The sequence below is a fragment of the Aspergillus lentulus genome (assembly GCF_001445615.1).
Source record: "Aspergillus lentulus DNA, contig: Alt12, strain: IFM 54703, whole genome shotgun sequence".
Lineage (NCBI taxonomy): Eukaryota > Fungi > Ascomycota > Eurotiomycetes > Eurotiales > Aspergillaceae > Aspergillus > Aspergillus lentulus.
Genome location: NW_028322115.1, coordinates 2,093,465 through 2,116,234, shown reverse-complemented (window position 1 = coordinate 2,116,234; position 22,770 = coordinate 2,093,465). Strand labels below are relative to the sequence as shown.

Below are 22,770 nucleotides of genomic sequence, written 5' to 3'. Positions count from 1 at the left end.
TCACAGGTACAGCAGATAGCTTGGACACAAATGACGGCATGCATATGAACAGCTCGGCATGTCCTCTGCAACAGATATTGTCTAGAGAAACAAGTCTGAAATTGCGGACGTGGTATCATGAAGATGACAAGATCCAACAAGTAAAAAGTCCAGTATTCCGAATTCGCTTCCAAATCCGCTAGATATCACGCACAACGGCCGTTTCAGGGGTATAAAGAATTAAAAAGGGGTAAAAAGGTATTAAAGTAAGAGGAAAAGAGAAAGAAGGCAAGGTCCCCGATGACAGTATACCTGACGTGTTGTAGCTTAGAATCCAAGCCCAACGCCACTGTTTGGTCTTGTTCCCGGCAGGGACACACCCTCGCTGTGGATGATGCCAACCTTGGGATCCGGGATTTGGATGTCCAAAGACATGTATGCCGTCCGTCGCAGACTCCATATATGTACCCCATCCTTCGCGCCGACCTCGCGATTCCATTTGTCAAGCCAATCTTCCACTCGTTTCAGATGGCTCTTGATACCAGGGGCACCGATATCTTCCCACAACCAACCTGTGACCAGACCCAGTGCGCCATCAAGCAGATTACGGAAACTGAACGGATCAAACGCCTTGATGAGTTCCTCGTTCACCGTCGCAATCACCCGCCGAAACTCCTGTTCCGGTAGTAATGGGTCCAGAATCTCAGGATAGAGGTTCGAGAACGTCGGCGCCAGATCCCCCTTCACCATCCAATCGCGTCGTATTCGAATAATTCTAGTTGTGAGATACTCTTGCGACCCGATGGGAACATGTGGATTGACATGAGGGTAGCAAGGATGCGCGGGGCCCCATGCCAACTCCTCCGCGACTTCAGCCTCGCCGCCGGTCGGTGGCGCACCTGTGTTTGATGGAATCGAGGCAATTTGCGACTGTGAACGCAGGGAAATTTGTGACGGTATATGGCGCGGACGATCCCCATGCAGCGGACCCAACGATCCCTGCCGATCAGCAAGTGTATCCTGGGCTAGATGGGCCCGTTCGGGCGACCTGAGGTCTTTTCCCTCTTGAAAACCATTGTTGCTGTGTTCCGCCTGTTCGGACATCTCCTGCACAGCGGAATGGCGATCGAATGTGCCACTGCGCCTCTGCCCTCGAGGCACTGCGATGCTGGAGCGTCCACTCTCGGCCTCGCCTTGACTGCGCTCTACTACCAAGCTGGTTGGAGATTGTGACAATCGACTGCGGCGTCGTTCTGGGATGGTCAGAAGCGGATACGCGTCTCGGTGCGCTTCCAGAGGCAGGTGCTCGTCGGAGATCTGCAGCGGATGCGGGACAGTGACGGGGGTAATTCGGGGTACGTAATTGACTGGGTTCGCGAGTCGGACCGCGGGGGGTCGGAGTATGGTAGTGGTGAGCAATGAATGTGCGCGTTTTTGGAGTTGTTTTTGCCGGAGGGCGGGTTTCTTCAAGCTATTTCGGGCCGGATATTCAGTAAACTGTGATAAGTATGATGAGGCACGACGGTCGGGCTCGAGTGATCGGTGGGTGTGATGGCGGTGGAGGCAAGTATTGGAAGTCTCTTCAGCCTCGGGCGATGATAGTACGTGCGAGTGTTCCCAGGTCGTTGAAGACGCCGTTTTGGGAACAAGGACTGAGCCACCGGAGGACAGGGATAGAGGAGCGGACGAAATGGTCGTCGCAATGGCTCAGGGGGAGGCCAGGATATTACCACTACTATCGCTAGTAGGAGCAATAATGATAGTAGTAATAGGGATGATGATGGTGGTGGAGAGGAGAAAAGAGGCAGGCGGTGGTGTGCAGCAGACGAGGCTGTGATTGGCGGACGAGACTCAGAAAGGGGCGAGGCAGGGGACATGGAAGGCCCGAGCAGAGCACAATGACATCGACGCGGTGGTCCCTCGATGTCGATGTCTGATGATGTTTGAATTGGTGCTCAGGACGATGGTGGTCAAGTGCGAGAGTCACTGAGAAGAGATGGATTGGTTTGATTTGGTTCGAACTTCTCTATGTACGTTTCTCAATGGTTTGTAGCAAGCAGGTCTCCGTCTCAATAATAGAGGTCTTGCCAACAAGGCTGCACAGGCAGGAAAAGGAAGGGAAAAAGGGAAGAGAAAAGAAAGGTAGAGAAGAGAACAAGCAAAGACGCGACAATTGATAGATATAGGACGCAAATTAAGAGTAAAGGTGGATAGTCAATAATGACCAAGACGATCCAATAGCCCAAGTAAGGCCCAAGAGTCGCCTCAATTCTCTTTCCCCCATCTCCAAGAAAACTTAGTGTCTCTCCTGTATAAAGAGAGCTTCAAGGGTGTGACGCTATGAGGTACTTTGTACCTCAGGAAATCCACGCTTACGACTTCGTATCATTGGTTATGAATCCTTTGAATTGAAAATGTGGACGTGGATTGGATGTTTCATTACCTGCATTCTGTCATGCAGTTCATATCTTTCAAACGTCTCAGGATTGGAATAGGAGGCACATTGTCACAGGCTTGCAGTTTTTCATACAGCAGTCATGTTTGGCTCTATCTAGTCTACCCCATGGAGTAGAACTTAACAAGGGAAAAGATTGATTTGGGAATTTATCACCATCACGGACTCTCCCCTGCCCTAAGCCCCTGGATTTGGTGCTATATTTGTCTGCCGGATGGCTCGGCCAGATCGACTATTCCTTGCCTAACTATGTCATAAGTACCCAAGGATTAGTACAAATCAGTCTAAAAAACAGCCCAGTGGATCAAAGTTTTTGATAGTGAGGCGTCCGGATCGTCCAGGATGCACTAGGCCATCCGAACAATGGGTCTTTCTTGCGTAACTATCTCCCAGCTTGATTTGTAGAATTGATTTAACGAGACGCTTTCTAAGGAACATAGGTCGTCAGAACCATTGTCTTGAAACTAAACATCATCTATTTACCACAGACATCAAACTTGTTCCCGTAAAACATGTGTAAAGCTGAAACATCAGGTCTGGACTGCGCGTCTGTACGGAGTAGCCAAGGGCGTAACCTTACCCCGGAATATCCGGGATCATCTCTATCAGTCTATCTGTGTGCAAGTGCTGTGTTACCGCCCATTCATGCTTTGATTCGCTCTGGCTTGCATGCGTCGCATGGCTTCCCGATGCAAGTCACTCATATCCCCACGCTGCATCCCCTCGGCAATTGCCCTGTCGAAATTGGCTTGCAAGGATGAGGAATTCCGCCCCGGAACCCCAAAAGAAAGCGAAGTGTGAGGGCCAAAGCTTGTCCCACTGATTGGTAGATCCTGCTTCGCCAAGGGATTGCGTTTGTCATTCAAGTTTTCCCGAATAGATTCTCTCCACGCGGCCATGACCGCTTGAGCGTTTCCGGGCCTCGATACGCTCGGTTGACTCCATTTCGGCGCTGAGACTGGCATGCTTGTGTGCGGACTCTGGACTTTTTGTTGATGCAGCATTGCACGGCGACGAGAGAGAGGGACGTCATCCCCTGATTCCGGAAATGAAGTTGTCGGGGAACTCTGGGCCGAAGTGTCCAATGCAACGGACGGTCTAGGGCTTGACTGCCTAGGGCTCTTCCGCGACGCCCACGGATCAAGGCTGAGGCAAGTAGACGACACCCGACTTCGCATCATATCCTCTCGTACTGCAAGGAGCGGGGGCGGCCCTTTCCACCTCGGTTTGGTGAGCTCAGGGTCCCCTTGAGGTTGTCCAGTCAGTAAAGGTGTGGATGCGCCTGGGAAAGCATTATGCCCGGCACCGTAGAACACCGCGCTTTGGAGAGGACTGTTGGACGATAAGACGATTGTGGAAGATTCTCCAGAAGACCTGCCCACTGGTTGAGCTTCTCCAACTCTGTGTGGACTGGTAGTCGAAGTGGTTCGCAACCTGTAGTCATTAGATATTTGCTGACTGTCGATTGGGCTGTGCTGTTCTTTTCCGGTGCTGGCACGCAAGTTGGCAGCAGGTGGCTGCGCTGTGAGAGGTGTTTGCAACAGCTCCTCGACATTGACAGGAGCAGGAGCCTCTTCAACCTCTATAGGGCTTTCCGCTGCTTCCTTTGCGATAGACTCGATAGGTTCTGGCTCGGGAATCTCTGCATCACAGAGATGCTTGGCCCATTCGTTCGTGCGATAGGTCTGGACTACCCTCGATGTCCGCTCCGGAAGATGTTTCACAGTTTTTGCGTCTAGTTTGGGCTTTTCCATTTTTCTTTTACTCTTTCGTTTGGAATGCGACGGCCAGGATCGCTGCCTCTCGGATTGGACACCTGTGCATGGTGGCGTTTTCAATGAGGTATGTTCCACTGGCATTTGAACGTTCTGCTCCTCCGAGCGGCTAGTCGTATGTTCTTCAATTGAATGACTGTCTTTGCAGTCTCCAGTCTCGGCTGTGGCGTTTGTTTGTAGATCTTTGGAGGTCTCTAAGGACTGTCTTTGTGCTCCCTCAGAGACCTCTTCGGCCTCTGGATCGGCTCGAGAAGGCAACGGTACACATACTCCATCAGCTTGCGTTGTCGACTGTTCGTTCTCTGTCTTCTTGCTATCCGGCCGATTATCAGGCCGAGGCTCAAATCCTTGCAAACTTTCCCCTGCGTCATCAGTTGGATGACTTTCGTTCTGGCCAACGTCTTCAGCCTCTGATGTCAAGAGCTTCTGTAGCTTGCCGTTCGTAGCAGTATCTCTTCCTTCTACATTGTGCAAGCCTCCCTCCTCTCCGTGAGCATCTGTTCCTTGCACAAGAACCGATTCCTGAATGTCAAGGCATTCTTCTTCACCATCGATACTTTCACCTATTCCGACTTCCACGTTGCTGTTACGCCTATCAGAGGGAACGGCAGCTTCTTGCACTGCTATTTCAGGCTCCGAGCGAGCCTCGACCTCATCTTCGCGCGATTCAATTTCAACGCCATGATAATATGAGCCCGAGCGTCTATCACTGCTCTCATCCACAGCGCTTTCTCCAGACATCGACGACTCGTCATCAATATGCGCGAGGGCTTCTTGTGATGGTGCAGGTCTCAGGCTGCTTTGTATAGACATTCTCTTCCAGAGTGTCATTCCGGAGAAGCGCTTCGAGCGTACCGTCGCGGTGTCTGAGCCAGCCATAGCAGTGACATCAGATTCCTTATCATCCATCAGTCTCGCCGCGGCCGCCCCGTCAAAGACCTTGAATGGCAATGGGTGTGGGCCGTCAGTTGTCTTCTCAGTCGTGTCTCCATGTCTCTCCACTTCAGTATTTCCCGTAGCCTGAGTCACCTCGGAGAATGAAGCCTCACTGCCCTCCTGTTTTCTACAGTCAGAGCAGCGATAAGAGACCTGCGATGAACCGGAAATGCTGTTGACGTCCGCCACGTCACCCTTCTCAAGATCCTCCTTATCAGCAGCACATTGAGCGCCGTCTCCAAGCTCCGGCATGAGCTTTGCTTCCACGTCCGCGTATTGAGCTTCCCATGCTTGTCTTTCTCTCATGTTATTCTCCTCGAGCCTGCGGGCGACTTCGGCTTCGGCCTCTTCTTTCCTCTTCTCTTCCTCTTTCTTGGCTGCTTCCTCCTTGCTTCGCTTCTCTCTGATCACTTTCCACAGTCTGAGCTGCGACACAACACCTAAGATAGCAACAATCACTGTGACGGCAAGCTCTACCCGAATATTGCGAGTGATTGGGTAGGTTCCAGTGCCCAGCGGGAATACATCTTCGTTGAGATCTTCATGAACAGTGAGTAAGACTGTGAATGAGACCAACATAAGCCGCACTTACCCCATATATAGAGCCAGAACTCTTTCAGTCCAGCCCGGCTGTAGCAGTCGATTCCAAGGGCAACAGCCGTACCTCCGGAAACAGCAGCCGACACTATCAGCCCATAAGGACGCGTATGGTGACTGAACGACAAGGCGTAAAATGTGACGGAGATCGCGCCGATGAACCCAGCTTTGGCGTTTGTGTCCGTGAGAAGGGCCCCCGGCCTCAAGCAAAGAAGCCACATGCTCACACAGAACCCTCCCAGGAGGCACCCAAGCCCTTCGGTCAATTCCTTGAACACAATGGAAAGCGCTCCAAAGGTCACTCCTGTGAAGAAAATTGCCACGAGATATGCTCCTTGAACCGCCACGCGCACAGGAGGATTCATTACATATACAATCAAGACCTGATTCGTCAGTATACAGTATGATTATGCTTGCCAGGCGATTGGCTTACCGTGACTCCTAGGCTTGTAAGAAAGGCGGCAGATAAGAAAACTTGAACCCTGGGTCAAAATATGTTAGCTCAGAGGACTCTTTTACAGGCGGGATTCTGATGGTACCATAGATTGCGTATTCCAATCAGTGCAAGAATGGCTCCCGTAGCTATAAGGATAAAGCCACCAACCCCAAACGCTGGAGTCACCCGGGGCTCAAGCGGAAGGACGCCAGGCGCAGGCGTGACTGTTCCATCTTTTCATGGTTAGCTTTTAGAATGTTCCAATGAGGGAGGATGCACCCGCTTTCAGAAATAGTCGATGTGTTGAGCGACAAGATAGTCGTTGATGCCGGTGCGGTGGTATTCGATGTGGTTGTAGAGTTCAGTCTTACTGTCGCATGGTTTACTGCGCTCGTCGCTGAAGCGCTTGGAGCTTGATCCCCTGATATCGTCGTATTTGGCGATTCCTCTCGCGCTTCTAGAGCACCAACTGGCTGGATTCTATCGCGACCAACATGCGGTATCGATGCTGCAGAAACAGACAATCTAGATATAATGCAGACAACCAAAGCAAGGAGAGGTAGCAATCTCATGTTGACTGCGAGGGTGACTTTGTAATGATTTAAGCGCAACCGACAGAGACGGTTGCCGAACTTAGAAGGCCGGTGGCGCTGACAAGTACTTCTGAGATAGTGTCGACAGATGTTTCCTATTGTTGTTCACATACTTTGGCCCGTAAGTTCACCGTGGACAATGACAGTCAAGAACAACATTAATCGGTGCCAAAGCTGCGCTTTTACTTTGAGGGAAACGTGACTGTCAATCTTCGAACAAGCTGGGAGACGAAAGGAGATCTAAGTCTTTCCAGACATATATGTACTGATATACATCATACGCGCTTCTTCGGCGTGACCAACCGGAAAGTGAAAAGGAGCATCCTTATGGCCCAGGCGCTCAGAGAGCTGGCAATAATATTTTGTAGGGATAAACTCCCAGTCGGCACACCGAATCATGCAAACGAGAGACGGACGGCAGACTAGGCGCATCGAAAAAGTGAGTTCCTCCACTGATTGGGAAATTAAGGAAAAGTAAATAATTGCATCGCCGGAGGCCATGCATGACAATAGTATTTTCTAGGCAGGGATCTACGATCAGTATCTCGCAAAAGCGACAAAAACTAACGATCAGAGAGCCACAGTGAGCCACGTACCCCTATGAGGTATGTTCTTACCAGCGGTCAAGTAATGGGCTTCTTGCACACAGTCATTCCAGGATTTTGCTGCATGATCTGAACTGTGAAAGAAGGTTAAGGTAATCTGCAAGGAAGGGGTCTCGAATTCCTGTCCCTTGGGCAATAGAGGGGTCGGCTATAGGTGTATTTATAACGACAATCATTGGATAATTGTTCAAGGGAGTCAACGCCAACATGGCCTGCTATCAGTACAAATGATAATAGCTGTGGCGTTAATTTCATATTTCAGGCGGTATGACAGGTTGATTTGGACAGTCAAGAGTAGAATAAGTAATCAGAATCCGAGTCCCAACAACAATGCGAAATGACTCGCGCAGCAAATGACACAATGAGCAGTCATATCGGATTTGATGTTGGATGCAGTAGAGAGGTACGCATGAAGCCATTGGCAAGTCAAGCTGAAGTGTTTCACACTGGTCAGTTCCTTCTTAGCGAGGACCCAAACCGATTAGATAAACTTCGCGTCCAGAGTGGGCCTTGCTATGGTCGTCATCTCTGTTGATCAGGCTAGCATCATTAGCCTTCATTAGTTTAGGACAGTAGGCTGATCTGCTGCATGGAATGACAGGTCTGATCTCTCGGCTTTCCTAGGCGCCGGGACTGCCCATTGAGAAGTGGGCATTCCGCCGCTTTATCTTCTGATTGTTCGTTGGAATCGTCTTTAATTTCCGAGTTAGTTATTTTTTGAATGTGCTTAGCCGATTTATCCATTGTTTCCACCGCAGGGGGTTTGCGACAATTGGCTCTCTGAGGTTGAAAACGCCAGGCAATGCAGAGAAATCGATATGAATAAAAACTTCCAAGGTTCGCAGCAGGGTGACAATAGTGGGACGCACGGTCGATGCAGAAAGGAGTTCGAAAGGGCGGAAGCTGAAGGGCTAGATACTGGAATAGCTTGCACTTGGACAACCGCAGTTGCACGTACTCCTTCGAAGTTCCGTTCGCGAAAAGGCGCTGGCAATGTCCTGCATTTGACATCTCACAGTGGAGTCAGAAACCACTATGTTTGGGCTCATTGAACTACTTCCGCGTAGGATATCCCTTTTGGCCTGTCCAGTCTTCGTAACCGAGTATTCTGGTGGGCACCTATGGAGGAACGATGCAATGCTCCATGGCAGAAGATTAAGCGGACAAATTCGGATTCTAAAAACATTGTTGCTCCATATAGATCCCAGAGATCAATTAAAATCCAATAAATTAGTGTATAAGAAGCAAGTTCTTGCTCAAAGTAAATATTTTGAAGCGATTGTACCAGAGGTAAGGTATCCAATAGACGTAAACAGCTCCGTATTCAGTACCTCCCCTGTAAATATCACGTGACTGTCACCGCGCGCATCATCGCGGAGCCGGGAGAGGACCACTATCGACCATCATCAGCACCTACAAGGTTACAAGTTTTCATCCTTCCTCGACGTGCCTATTTATTCAATACTATCTCAAGCTCAAAATTAACATATATTCATCCATTCAGACCGACATGTCTGCCTTCACCTCGTCACTTCGCCCCTTCCTGCGCGCGTCTTCCGGCGCAGCTCTCTCCGCACGCTCTTTCAGCACCTCCTCGCCGCGCTCGATCGCTCGCATGATCATCACTGGCCGTCTCGCTGCCGAGCCCGAGCTGCACGCCACCTCAACCGGTCAAGACGTCATCAAGTATGCGGTTGGTACAACCTATGGCAAAGGGGATAATCGTCAGACCAGCTGGTTCCGCGTCTCGAGCTTCCAGCCAGAGGGCTCGCAGCGGGATTTCATTCTCAGCCTGCCGAAGGGGTGAGTATTCCCGCTTATCATGCTTGCAGCTCTATCTGTCTGACCTGTGTACCCATCGCATCATTGGGTCATGGCTGCAGACTTAGAGCAGTTGAAGTCTGATGCTGATCGTTTCTTGTTCTACCAGAACCCTTGTGTACGTTGAGGGCGATGCCACCATGCGTTCGTACGAAGACGCAGATGGCAAGAGACAGTCTGCCCTGAGCATTGTGCAACGTAAGCCAGCTACCCCATTCATGCATCTCCATCTGAGAAGAATCCATACTAATGCATACCGTGACCAGGGACGCTCGAGGTCCTCAAACGCCCTTACAACCCCGACGCTACTGGTTCTGAAACTTCTTCCCAATAATCGGCTTAGAGGACAAGTGGGGATAGAAGAGAATGATCTGTGGGAGAGGCTTTCTGATTCCTGTTTCCTGTTGGGGTAGATCGCTCTGTTAGGGATTTTGTCTGACATCTCCGCTTTGTCGGTGAAGCCGAGTGTTGGCCGCCGCTCCCTTTGACTTGCATGTATTGTAATTGCTGTGCTGTACCAGTATACCCTTGAATGACACTACTTTGACCGTCCGCTCTTAAGATGGCTTCTTTTTCTCTTGATCTATAGAGTGTTCTTCCATGAGACAATGTTACTACGAATCCCCATCCTCTGATATCGCCTGATTTTGCCGGTATTGAGTGCGATTTATGGAGATTGGAAGGAAAGGATTACACTGTATGTTGATGTATGACTCAAGGTTGGAGGGTCAAAGGAAACTCAGAAAGGAAATATATTATGGTGTATCTGCTCTAGTCGATATGACAAGAAATGGAACACATTGTCAGTCAGAAGTGGAAGACTTTCCCATCGGATGTCCACGTCAGAATAATTTGTGAACACCGCAAGGCACCCTTATGAATTATCCATTTGCGAAACCCATGCATGTCACACATTCAATGTTTCGGGTGACTGTGAATCTGAGGACTTGTGCCACTAGCCGGTGAGCTTACACCTGCAGCTCACTCTCTTGACTAATCACTTGCTTCACGCGAATAGCATCCGGTCCGGCTGGGGCATGTGTGAAGTCACTACTACCACGGCTCCGGCTCGTACCGGCCCAGGCGTTAGTGGATACTGTGGTGACTGGAACCGAAAAGGTTGGGTCAGAGGTCGCTGTTTCCCGGGTTGAAAGGAAGGTGCCGCTCAAGAGACACCTTGGTAGCGTAACCCAGTGCGATCTTTTTGTAGAAGAACCCTCTTGTCGGGGCGCGGAACCCTTTTCAATATCCTCGTGGCTGGAGGTGGTCGTCCCGCTCGTGGTAGAGTCGGTCGTTGTTCTGGGACTGTATTAGCATGAAGGATTAATCATTTGTCGGTTATGACAGAAGATAGCCCTTACCCAGTTGAAGACGATTGCTTCCTAGAGGATAGCAATTTCGCACGGCTCGCTGTAAAAGATGCCGAGGTGCCTTGCGACAAAGTGCGCAACCCAGAAAGACACTTTTTCAAGCCCAAGAGGCAAAGAGCGGATTGGTACAATCTCAAAGCATCGTTGCAGCATCCGAAAAGGATGAAGAGCACGTATCCCGCTGCTACAGAAATCCAGCGGTCAAAGAAGACTTCGCCATGCATTGGAATCTTGAGGATGGTGCTCCATGGTGAGTGTGGGCCATGGAGGCGGCTCCATGAGTATGGATGCCAGGGCAAATTGTACATAAGATTGCGATAGACAACGTAAGCCTGAATGGGCAGAATCGTCCAAAGCATGACGCACGCAAGGAAGAATAGACGCAGGAATCTGGACTTGTTGAGATGGCTGTTGGCGGAGTTGAGTATGTCCCCAAATTGGCTCCGATATTTGTGAAGGCGATAGAGGGTTAACCCTGTGTGGTCGTCAGTCATGAGCAGAGAAGAACGACGGTGCCTTATTCATACCGCAATAGAAAGCAGCCAGAAGGCAGATTATAGGAGGCCAGATGAACGCTAGCACAAGGCTCATCCAGCTTTGATCAAAGTTGTTGACGCACCCTGAAATAGTGAGGATTAGGTATCGGCTCCTTTGGTAGAGGATATGTGTACTCATTGCGATCACTGGGATGATCACACAGAATGAAATATCCATCAGACGGTTACGCCAACGTTGGCTGGTGCTGGGGACGAGCATAGCGCGTCTGGTGTCGAGCACAGAGGCCAAGCTTCGGAAGATAGAGACCAGAGTCCCCGGTATGCCAACATAGCTCGCTATCATCACCTTGGTCTCGACATCACACAGACCCTGACCATCCCACCATGAATCGACATCGTCCGTTGGCCAGATAAGTGCATTGATAATGTTAAAGGTGTTGCTGATAAGAAACCAGCTAATGAGGGCAGTGGCGGGGAAATTACGGTTCTTCCAATGTAAGATGATCGGAGGAATACTGACAACAACTGCAATGGAGGATAGCACAGGGAGGACCACAGCCTGCGGGCTACGTCCTGTTGTAGCTGAGTCCATCAGGGAAACTGTCTTCTAGAGACGAACACGCTTTGACGTGAAGATTCTGATGGAGGCGCCGACGTCGTGCACAGATGTTCCTTCTGCGGATCGAGTCGACGGTGAGTTTCTTGAGGTTCGAATGGCAGGAGCAATGAGCCAGCACCGCTCAGTTAAAAGAAGGAGATCACAAGTCGCATCTGAGGAGGTACACGGGGGGAGAAGCAACCGGAGACAGGAGGAACAGTCGTATGTCTTATTGAGCACGAAGATCCCAAGCGAAGACTGAGTGTAGATTGCGCGAGCCCTCTACTCCCCCTCTCTGTTGAGACAGTCATTTCAGAAGATCTCAGCAGGTGGAGAACATGCGAATAGACAGCAATGAGCAGAGAAGTGAAGAAAAAAGCAAACGTGTTTGACGCATATAGGGAGTGAGAGCAAGTAATTCAGTCAATGATTTCATCCAGGACGGTGCCGGGTGGGCTTACGTCTGGAGATCCACTGCGACCTGAGGAAAGTCATCACCCGACTATTGAGAAGTTCGACTTGAATAAAGAATGGTGAAGACAAAGTCAGACAGAATGGGATTTCCAGCCTCTTTCTGAGGTGGTGATGGGTGGAAGAGTCACTGGGATATCACCCGCGGATACTGGAACCATTCCCTTTTTGGGTGTCAATAAGCCCGCTGTTTGCCATCATCGTCCACAGACTCAACACACTCGACTGCTGAAGCACTCTAGTCTGGCCCGATTCGGAGGTCTTTTGCCCCTGGGATGCGGCCAGTCGCTGTGAGAATTCGATGTTTGGTTTCACAGAGAGCATACAACGGCACCTTGTGTCGTCGATAAGGAATGTCGGTATGGTGGTCCCGACGAATCAACAGGCGGTTGGATGCCATTATAAGATCACACGCAGCTATCCAGGGATTGGAGAGACGGTACAGTACCTCTCATAGGTCTCTTTTTCCTGCTTTTTGTTACAGTGCAAGGTAAAACCTACTCCAGGGGCGCGATATATGAAACTGTCATGACATGCCTAACCCGACATCTCCGAGACTAGAAGAAAGGAAGGGATGATGGACCACATTGTCAGGGCAAAAAATTCTTCAAAATCCGAGATACTTGGACTGCTTTGGACAACATTGGCCTTCGCGTCAAGGCCCGATGAGAATTGATTTCGAATATCGCATGATCGATGATTCTGATTGTAGGTTACATTGTCAAGCAGTTGCAGATATAGACTTTGAGAAGTGAAGCAACAAGTTCGAATTCCGCACACCGGCCACTGATGGAAGAGAAGACCTTTCCATGCAAGCTCTGAGCGAATAGATACATTGTTTAATGGCTGCTTCAACGAGCATAGCGCTGGAGGGGCTGCAATAACCTCAGAGGGGTAGTCGGTAGGTTGTGTTATTGCTTTTTCTGGCAGCCCCTTCTGTGGCGCATGTTGTCGCTATTACGTACCTCTGGCGTCCTTCTCTCCGCGCGTGGTTTGGTTCAATGCAACAACCAAGTCAGGAGCAACACCTTTGCAAAAGCGTCCCCGAGTGTGCATGAATTTCGATTCACCTCATCAAGCGCTACCTCCTAGCATGTACCTTGGTATACCATGAGGTACACTTGAGGTTCTATCATTCCCAAGATACATACGCATTGCAGCATCTGATCCGCTATCGTCATGCCAGAACAACCCCGGAGATCGGCTTCACCCCAGGCCCCTATCGAGAGCGCCAGACCCCACGTCCACACGATCGGATCCCTGAACCTCCGCCATCGAGGCCCGACCCGTGCTGCAACTTTTGCAGAGGGCACATCAAGCATTCAAGATCAACGTCGCAATTCAAGCTTCTCGGACTCAGTATCTGAAGCACGAAATTCGATTCGCTCCTCAACTGATGAGTTATTGTTCCCACGCGTAGTTCAGAAGGGGAACATCGGTTTGCCGAACGAGGAATCGAATTGGCAATCTGCGCCTCTTGGTCTAGCATTATTGCCTGCTATCGCCGGTATCTTTTTTAAAAATGGGAGTGCCGTCGTAACAGATATCACTCTGCTGATTCTGGCAGCTATCTTTCTCAACTGGTCGGTGAGACTACCATGGTACGAGCTAAATGCCCTGATTTTACGCATTCTACATGTCTCTCTCTAACTGAAGGACCAGGGAATGGTATCGCTCTGCTCAGGCCTTGAAACAAGAGGACATATATTACGATTCCGTCGCTTCAAATCTAGAACTCGAAACGGATGAGAATGGGGAAACCTGTGAAGACCGAAAGAATGCGACAGATCGAGAGCGCCGAAGGGAACGACAAGTCCCCAGTGCTGCCAACGAAGCCAGTAAGGAGCTTCAAATTCATGAAGTTGTTGCACTTGCATCGTGCTTCATCTTCCCCGTGATCGGGACATGGCTTCTCCATGCTATCAGATCCAAATTGTCGCGTCCATCGGAAGGATTGGTATCAAATTACAACCTAACCATTTTCCTGCTGGCGTCAGAGATTCGGCCATTCGCTCACCTGCTGAAGATGGTGCAGGCGCGCACACTCCATCTTCAGCGCGTTGTCGCTGCATCTGCCGACGACGAGGAGAAACTGGACCCGAAAAAGATCAAGGACCTAGCCAAGCGACTGGAGGAACTCGAAGCACATGTCGCTGAAACAGCGGCGGCTCGACTACCGTCCGGACCATCAAATTACCCACAAGACCAGGAACTACCTCAAAATCTCATCTCGCAAGCAACCGCAGAAATCCGCAAAGGCTTCCAACCGGAGATCGATGCCTTGAATCGCGCGGTTCGGCGCTACGAGAAGCGCACAGCGCTCACTTCATTTCAGACGGAGGCGAAATTTCAAGCGCTCGAAACCCAGGTACACGATGCTATTGCTCTGGCGGCAGCAGCGCAACGCTCCGGCTCCCGTCGACCCTTGGGTACTCTATCGGGCTTGTTCAATAGTATTTATGCAATTATCCTCCTTCCCGTGCAGATCTTCATGTCCCTGGCAAGCCTCCCGTTTCAGCTATCAACGCGATGTCTACAATATTGCAAAGATATGCTAGTCTCGAAACCACCTCGAAGATCGAGCAAGGGTAAGGTGCCGCGCGATCTCAGAACTTCTTCAAGGCAGTTCAGAAGGATTCCTCCACAGGACTTGGGCGGTGGTCCAGCGCTCAAACCAATCCGGGAGTATCAATAGCAAATGGAAGCGGGAAAGTTTTTGACTATGGTTTTGGAAAGTATAGCATCATGATACAGATTTGGCTTCACAGCCATCGGGTGTGATTCTGGCGTTTATCCATTGACTGATCAATATGGACCAATGTTGTTGTCTTGTTATTCTTTCTCTGTCTTCATCAGCATCTATGGTCTGTACTGGGGTTCGAGAATCTGGAAATAAACCTGGACAGGCGATGGCGTCCTGCGAAGAGCATTCTCGAGTTGCATTTGTCCTGCTACATGGGGTTTTAGCACAAGCTACATGTAATCCCAGTCATAAAGTGACAATATGTCTATTGACTCAGAATAATACCAGCCCTGCGTCTTGCGACGCGCAACCAAAATGTCACCGCACGATGACTATATAATCTAACAATGTATTGAATGAAGACACGAGAGCAAGACGTGTTACAGAGTACAGGCCGCCCAACTCTATAAGTAAGACACAAGAACCTCCTGTCTGAGGCGTGAGTAAAGTAAGAAAAGTTTACATAGATGTGGGTGGTTACGGAGCACCGCCCGATGGACCCATGTTATCAACCCCAGCCGTCTTCAGGAACGGCTCGATAATACTTCGTTTTCTATCCTCCAGGGCTCGCCGCTCCTTGTCCTTGCTAGGGACAGTGCTGGCAGAAATGAGTGCGGAAGCAAAAATGGAAGATAAGGCGGTTTCAACTGCTTGTCGGCGATGACTGGCGTTGGCTTGAAGGCTCGATAAGCTGATGGCTGTCAAGACACGCGGTCGGCGTTTGATACTGCCCCCCGAGGCTGCTGTTTCAGCTGCGGCCGGATCGGAAGGCTGTCCACCTTTGGTGGATAGAACACTGTCCCTCTTCTTGTGTTGATCTTGTTGGTTCGATATTTCAGGCAGTGCTGTTGCCGTGGACGGCAACGGGGCGATCTCGTTGGCAATGTGGGCGAGCATAAAAGTGACAAATGTGAAGGAGACGCTGTGAGCGGGGGAGTATGCGAGCGTCTCTAGAACCCATGCTTGAGTTTCATCCCAGGACAGGGGAGGTGACTTATTCCGTTCACGCGTGACCATCTGCTGTTCCATTTTCTCCCAAACGAGAGCCGTAACTATTCCATCTCTCAGTGAACGGAGAAATGCCAGCAACGTCTCGCACAGAAGTTCTAATCGATGCAGCGAGGTTACCTCGGGAGCGAAGATAGACCTGAAGTCTTGATTGGTGTCCAAGGCTTCACGAACTGAAGCCAAGTGCCGAGACCGTTGTTCCTTATCCTTCAAAGTCCACGTCTCTGGGTCAAATGGCCATCCAGCGCCCTGGTCCTTTGCCCATGGGGGCAGCTCTTCATCGGAATCACCTTTTGTCATCCCCCACTCAGCAATAGCACGTTCAGACTGTTCTGAAATAGCTTCAGTCAGGCGGAAAAGCTCACGAGGCGCTGATAGGCGGCCAGTTTCATCAGGATCACGCTCTTTCTGTGATTTATCTCTTTTCAATAGGCTTCGCGCACCGGCTTCGGGCATCATGGTAAGTTCTTCCACGCTGCGACCAAAACATGTAGGTAACCACTGCCCATAAGCAGAGATGAAATGATCGCGACCGCCGGTCACCCGAAGGACAAGGATGTCCTCAAGCTTGAGTTGACCATTGTTCAGCAAACGGACATGTTCGATATCGTGGACATGTGCTGTTATATCAATGTTGGCAAGCTCCCCGGGAAACAGAGTACGCTCGTTTGTTTTCCTCTTCTTATCTTCCTCATGGTGAATGGGTGCTTCAATTTTGTACTCCAGCCATGACGGTGTCTTCTGTTCACTGCCATGATCGGGTCTCTCAAGGCGGAAAGTAGCGGGCACGCCACACGTATTTGCAACAGTGAGTGAGCGGGTGATGGGTATATCGAAAGAAACATCACCAAAGTCTACCGCATTCGGATCGGTTGTGGACTTTCTGGGATCCTCTCCGTTCGTATCGACCACGATCGTCAAGCCAGGTCGCGATTCATTCTCGGCCTTGTCTAGCTCCCGTACAATTTCCTGATGTACCTTGGCTTTCAAGTAAGGGTCGACAGCCTCATATTTGATCGTAAAACCGGCAGTCAAAGGCTTGTGGTCCGATGATAGAATACCTTGATGTGACACATAATATTCGAGCCGACAGCACTCATCCTTATCAGATTCGGAAGATACCGAATCACTGTCGCTCGATTTATCCTTATTTGAATCGTACTCGTCCCCACTGTCGGCACCATCGACGTCCGGGTCGTAGTCAAATAATACGTTGTCATCAGCATCTGCCTTATCCAAGCCTCTTGCTTTCATTTCTTCGTCACGTTTTCTCGACTTCTCGGCTTCTTGAACCCGCTTTTCATGCCTCAGTCTGTCGTGGCGTGTCCGGTATAAAATTCGATCGCACCAACTCGGCCCACGATGCTTCTCGCTAGAGTCGAACCTGGCCACACTCCCTACATCATACTTGTATGTCGGTAAGAATGTAATGTCGCCTTCCCTCCAACCGTCATGAAAAGCCCTGTTTTTCTTCTGTTGCATACGAAGCTGATCATGTGGCAGTAGAGACGCAATAGTAGTTTGTAGCGAAGAAGGGTCCGTGTGAGGGTCGATTTCCTCGTCCGATAACGTTGGAAATGATTCTTCCGATTTATTGTCGTGTTCGACGCCTACCATTGGTGATGATGGCACTTCCCCTTCGACATGGCGTGACGGCTTATGTCTCTTGTCGTATTCGTTCTCCGTATGCCGAGCGAGGACTTGTCGCACGTCACCTCCGGGAATATCTTCAAGTCTATAGTTCAGGTCACCAAACCAAAAGGCAAAATCTTCTCCCCCAATACTATCCCCAGGGTCCTCTCTCAGGCCCTTGTCTGGGTCAATGGGGTCAAATTTAGCGCGTCCAACAATCTGAGATGCATCCCAATTGCGCCGTTCCAAGCTACTTTTATCCGAGCCAGCGGAAAGATGCGAGTTGATAAACACAAGACAAGTCGTTTCACCGAGCATCAGTCGCGTTGCTACAGCACCTTTATTGCCCATGTAGCCCAAAAGTCCCGTACCGACGTTGGTGGAGCTGACCGAAGATATGCTCTCGACAACGAAAGGAGCCGCATAAATCAAAAGCATGAGTCCCACCAGCTGAGTCTCCGAAACGAGCTGAAACCCCTCTGGCAGGGCTTTCTCAAGCGCCGCCTTCCATTTGTTTGACGGTCCTGGATCAACGTATGGCCTCAATGCCTCCGCAGCCGACGAGACATCAACAACCTCTTGCAATCCTAGCACGTAGAGTCCTACTTTCTCCGGTTCGTACGGAGGGAGTTTAAGAAACCCTTTGCGTTTCGGCTGTCCGACCTGAGCATCTTTCGAAGCGTCGTCCCCGGACCCCCAATCGGTCCCGTCGGACATATCTCGGGGATCCTGCAGCTTCAGACCAGAGAGCTGTTCACATATACCCTTTCGTTCCACGAACCATTTTCCAATATCTTCCTCCGTGCCTCGGATAGCTGCCACATTCCAAGTGCCGACCTTGACGCGGAGCGTTTGTTCGCGGGTGTACTCCGACTTTCTCGCTTTGACGGCCTTCGGAAGCGCAAACGGATCATGACGCTCATCGGGATGGCGACTGGAGGAGCTGCTGCCACTGTCGCTTTGATACCCACCGGGGATTGAAGACACGGGCGGTTGCGACTCCGACTGATCGCTGTTCGAACTCATGCTGTGAGGATCTGACCGAGACACGGCCCATTATTCGAAAAATGATTTGTATATATTCTGTCTGCTCCCCGCGTATGACTCAAGGGTCCAGGAGTCTACCTCCGAGAGAGGCTCTATTTCCGCAGCGCGAGGCGCAAAGAGAGGTAGGGAAGTAATAGGGGCGTCGCGTGACGGTCTAAGTCATCGGGACTGAATCTTAAAGGCGTCTGGCTGTTGATCAGGAACCGGCGAGTTGTCCCTGCGTCACGCGATGTCTAGCGGGAATGCGGGGGTCTGAGTGTGGACGGAGAGAAGAAGGACGACGCAGCGGCGATGGGATCGATGGCGGCAGGAGGTCGATACGAATGACGACAGGTGATGGCAAGAAGGCAATTGAAGCGGACCTTGGATGGCGGAACTATAACTCTGTCCAGAAAAAGGTCGCTTTATAACAACATTTTAGAAATATGCGATTTGATGCTTTTTTGTCTCCAATACAGCAGAATAGCGCGTAGAATTGATCAGGAATATTTGAAGCGTAGGTGCTCCGCTTGAGCGTGCGCGGGGTGAGCATTCTTTATCTTCTCCATCAACGTCACCAGTATTCCGCATCCAACAATCTCCTCGATTAGCTGCGTCTACCCCTTCCTCCACCACATCTTGAAGTGATATATTCCCGATTCTCTATAACAAACGAGTCAACAGTGGACAACTGTATGAGTAATCCCCTCCACTACACATATTCTCACAATGACGACCCGCAAACCCCGACGAACGAACAATGGCAATGGCAACAATCATCGTCACAATCACCATGGCACGCAACCCTCCGACTATGAGTCCGACTACCCAAACTACTTTTCCGACACGCAACAACAGCAAGATCAGCACATGCCTCCCCCGCCGTTACGCTCCAACGAGGAGCTGAATCTCTCCGTCCTCCGCCGCCATAACCCATCTGTGAACTCGATTTTGTCTCTCGCTCCATACGCAGTGGTGTACTTGTTCAACCCGACATCCCGACAGTGGGAAAAGAGCGGTGTGGAGGGGTCACTGTTTGTCTGCCAACTATCTCAAGGAAGTCTAGGGGAGGAACGATACAGCGTCTTCGTGTTGAACCGACGCGGCCTCAACAACTTTGATATTCTGTTGACGGACGGGGACAACGTGGAGCTTACGGAAGAATATGTCATCATCAAATCCGACTACGACCTGGATTCAGACCAAGGCATTCCCAAGAACAATGACTACAATGGTGCTCAGAAGAACGCAAACCCCGCCGACGTCCGTATCTACGGTCTCTGGATCTACTCCGAACCACCGCCAAACTCGACCGCCGAAACACGTACAATCAACGCTCATATGATCCGAGAATGCGCCGTTCATGCAGGCCAGAGTCTGAAGATTGCCCGTGAGCGACTAGAAGCGACGCGTCAGAACGGCCTTCATGTTGCTACCGCCGCAGCTGAGGCTGGCTCCATGGATGAGATGCACTCGAGTGTTCCGATGGGCCGTCAGATCTCCTTGAAGGACCTCTTTGGCCAACAGAGAGCACAAGACGATGAATGGAGTGTCAAGGCGCACAATTTTAGTCAACCGCAATGGCAACAAACACCAATGGAGACGCCGGCGGCGGAACCCCAACCTCGACAGGACGTTCTGGGGGATTTGTTCAGAAGAGCAGGACTAGCCTACCAGGGAAGTTCTTAGGCTTCATCTCGGCAAATCTGCCAGCGGGATAGAGTCTGTTTATAGAGATACCCAAATATCTTTACGGTTCGTTTTAGTGCTGAATTGTGACAGTGGCCAAACTGGAGTATCTCTGGCCTCTGTTCAATTCGTCATCCCAAAGTTGACGGCATGCAGTATATAGTTTTGTATGGGTATGTACAAGCAGCGAACCTTTCCTCAAGGTCCGCATGGATCGAAGCCATGGTGCTGGAAATGATAATTCCTGATATGAGTCCATGCTCGTGTATCAGAACCCAGCAATGCCCGATTGTTGATCACTCGTCTTGGTCTATATAAAGTAATCCAGCCAGTCGATCACTCTACACCTTACAGCACCGCCTTTGACCGTCTCAAGCCGACACAATATCCATTATCATATTGGCCACCTTCTCCGCCATAATATCATTATGTCCTGTAGAACAATTTATCAGCACCAAGCCTACACCACCGCTAGAGACGTAGCAACCCACTCACTTAAGCAAAACGCATGCGGCAGTCCAAGCTCGCAAACCGACATCGTCGGCCCACCTTCTACCCGCCCTCGAAGCTCGATAATCTCATCCCTCGTCCGCTCCGCAACCCAATGATCATTTCGGCCAAAGTAGAAGAACAAGCGAGTCAGCGGCTCGTTGGCCGTCGACACACCCCAGACATCATCGTCCCATTTGTCCGAGGTGATCGTCCGCATCTCGTCAGTGGCCATGTGTCTGCATCCGTTAGCAGATCTCCAAGCACACTAACATGACAATGGAATGGGGGTGGGAATGGGAACGAACAAAGCTTGGGTAACACCACGTTTACTCCTGATAAACGCTGCGGTTGTCTCAACCACACTATCCGGCGGCGATCCCATAACATTTTTAATTACACCTCGCAGCAGAGCGCCTGGAAGTAGCATTGCCAGAACCCTGGCCAGAAAACCAACAACTAGCGCCAGCTGGGGTATAAAGTAGAGCAATCGCTGCCTCGAATCAGCACTGCAACCACTACACCGTAAACCAGGGAACAAACTAACCGTCAGCTTCTGCCCAGAAGGCGACTTGGCGATATCCACGACAGTAGGGAAGAGCATGATCCCGCCAACGATATCGAAGTCGGCCTTATCAACCCCAGCTCGAGCATCTGACCTCTCCCGATGCCTCCTCAGAATCTCCATAGCGATATAAGCGCCCACCGAATGACCCACAAGAATAACCTTCTGCTTAGTCTCCGCGCCCGCAAGGAACCCCGCAAGCTTCCCCTGAACATAACAGATCTGGTCCTCAAGATCAAACAAGCGCTTCCCCGCATCTAGATTCTCGGGATCATCAAGCTCAAACCCACCCAGGCTATGCCCGTAGATCTGAAAGTCACACCCATGGCTACGGCTCTGACTCTTACTCTGCGCGCCGCGCGGACCCAGTTTGTCAGCAAGAAGCGACAGAAAGGTATGATAGTACCCGATTAGTCCCGGATTCCCCGAGATCATGAAGATGGTGACCCGGGACGGAGACGGGGTGGAACCCGGCCTGCTCTTCTGCAGGGAAACAGTGTGCAGAAACGTGTCGCGCGTGATGCGCGGCTGGGGTGATGTTGACATCTTCCGGGTTGTTCGGCGGTATATTTGCGAGGTAATATACCGGCGGAGCATGAGATGGTCAACTCCGGTATTGAACTGGTGAATGCGGAATGGTCGTGATTGGCATTTATGATGTAGTTAGACTAGATGGTGTTCCTCGGCTTTAGAGGACTGTATCCACTGAATGAACTGTTCGAAATCCGATTAAGAGGATGGCAACGTTTTAATTAACAACTTGCAGTGGGCATCCATATTGACCCATAAGCTTCATGAGTCCATTGATTCAAGCTGGGAACCCAACCTAAGCTCGGCTAGGTTCAGATCGAGCCCTTTTTTTAATAGTGGAGGACCCACTGGGAACAACAGTGGATTGAACCATTCCGCCTCAGTATATGAATGATTCTGGGATTCTACAATCACAACTTGGGCTGCATATTCCGAGTCGATCGTGGTGAACTGGCCAGTATCAATGTCTTCGGTCCCACAATATAATACTACACTCTACTCATTGGCAATTTCGCTTGGGAAGAATGTTATCTGGGTCGAAGATATATGATCATTGCGCGGACAAATATGTGCAGTCAATATTTCCCAGAAAAATAAGCATCGACTTGCGCAATAGTTCGTCCATTAATCGTCCTCTAGGATAATTCCTAGTTATGAAAGGAAGCGAGGCGATGGATGTAGAGGGGAAGACCTCTACCTTGCCGCTTCGCGTTTCAGACATACAACATAATCATTGCGGTCCGTTCCATCCAGCCATATTCCCCTGCCAGTACCAGTGCCGTAAAGAACCCAAATGTAGATGAAAAAGCAACCCAAAACATCTGGATTTCGACAAATCCTAAAATCGCGCTAATGCAACAGCATTGCAGGTGCTGTTATAGTACTTCCGATTTTCAAGCCCCTTGTTCGCCAGCCGTGGACAAATCAACCAGCACACCACGTATGAATCAAACA

At 50.4% G+C, this 22,770-nt stretch overlaps 7 protein-coding genes across 7 annotated transcripts; 3 read left to right on the top strand and 4 right to left on the bottom strand.

The window, feature by feature from the left end:
• Window positions 1-306: 306 nt before the first annotated feature.
• On the bottom strand, window positions 307-6,750 carry ALT_6620 (uncharacterized protein; the record flags this gene model as incomplete). Its single annotated transcript, XM_089600103.1, has 7 exons — window positions 307-1,450; window positions 3,071-5,684; window positions 5,738-6,125; window positions 6,176-6,224; window positions 6,282-6,411; window positions 6,550-6,658; window positions 6,721-6,750. The coding sequence occupies 7 exons, from the start codon at window positions 6,748-6,750 to the stop codon at window positions 307-309; spliced, it is 4,464 nt and encodes a 1,487-aa protein (XP_089455565.1).
• A 2,136-nt stretch (window positions 6,751-8,886) lies between these two features.
• On the top strand, window positions 8,887-9,531 carry ALT_6619 (single-stranded DNA-binding protein; the record flags this gene model as incomplete). Its single annotated transcript, XM_033558129.1, has 3 exons — window positions 8,887-9,179; window positions 9,307-9,395; window positions 9,464-9,531. The coding sequence occupies 3 exons, from the start codon at window positions 8,887-8,889 to the stop codon at window positions 9,529-9,531; spliced, it is 450 nt and encodes a 149-aa protein (XP_033414020.1).
• A 634-nt stretch (window positions 9,532-10,165) lies between these two features.
• On the bottom strand, window positions 10,166-11,656 carry ALT_6618 (pheromone receptor; the record flags this gene model as incomplete). The annotated part of the gene is made up of 3 exons (XM_033558128.2): window positions 10,166-10,496; window positions 10,559-11,042; window positions 11,095-11,656. The coding sequence occupies 3 exons, from the start codon at window positions 11,654-11,656 to the stop codon at window positions 10,166-10,168; spliced, it is 1,377 nt and encodes a 458-aa protein (XP_033414019.2).
• A 1,656-nt stretch (window positions 11,657-13,312) lies between these two features.
• On the top strand, window positions 13,313-14,828 carry ALT_6617 (uncharacterized protein; the record flags this gene model as incomplete). Its single annotated transcript, XM_033558127.2, has 2 exons — window positions 13,313-13,734; window positions 13,796-14,828. 2 exons carry the CDS (start codon window positions 13,313-13,315, stop codon window positions 14,826-14,828), a joined length of 1,455 nt encoding a protein of 484 aa, XP_033414018.2.
• A 525-nt stretch (window positions 14,829-15,353) lies between these two features.
• On the bottom strand, window positions 15,354-18,542 carry ALT_6616 (phosphatase family protein; the record flags this gene model as incomplete). Its single annotated transcript, XM_033558126.2, has 1 exon — window positions 15,354-18,542. The coding sequence occupies one exon, from the start codon at window positions 18,540-18,542 to the stop codon at window positions 15,354-15,356; it is 3,189 nt and encodes a 1,062-aa protein (XP_033414017.2).
• Window positions 18,543-19,271: 729 nt separating this feature from the next.
• ALT_6615 (Dcp1 family protein) lies at window positions 19,272-20,231 on the top strand (the record flags this gene model as incomplete). The annotated part of the gene is made up of 1 exon (XM_033558125.1): window positions 19,272-20,231. One exon carries the CDS (start codon window positions 19,272-19,274, stop codon window positions 20,229-20,231), a length of 960 nt encoding a protein of 319 aa, XP_033414016.1.
• A 371-nt stretch (window positions 20,232-20,602) lies between these two features.
• ALT_6614 (bifunctional triacylglycerol lipase/ester hydrolase) lies at window positions 20,603-21,831 on the bottom strand (the record flags this gene model as incomplete). The annotated part of the gene is made up of 4 exons (XM_033558124.2): window positions 20,603-20,664; window positions 20,727-20,959; window positions 21,029-21,213; window positions 21,268-21,831. 4 exons carry the CDS (start codon window positions 21,829-21,831, stop codon window positions 20,603-20,605), a joined length of 1,044 nt encoding a protein of 347 aa, XP_033414015.2.
• Between the last annotated feature and the right edge of the window lie 939 nt (window positions 21,832-22,770).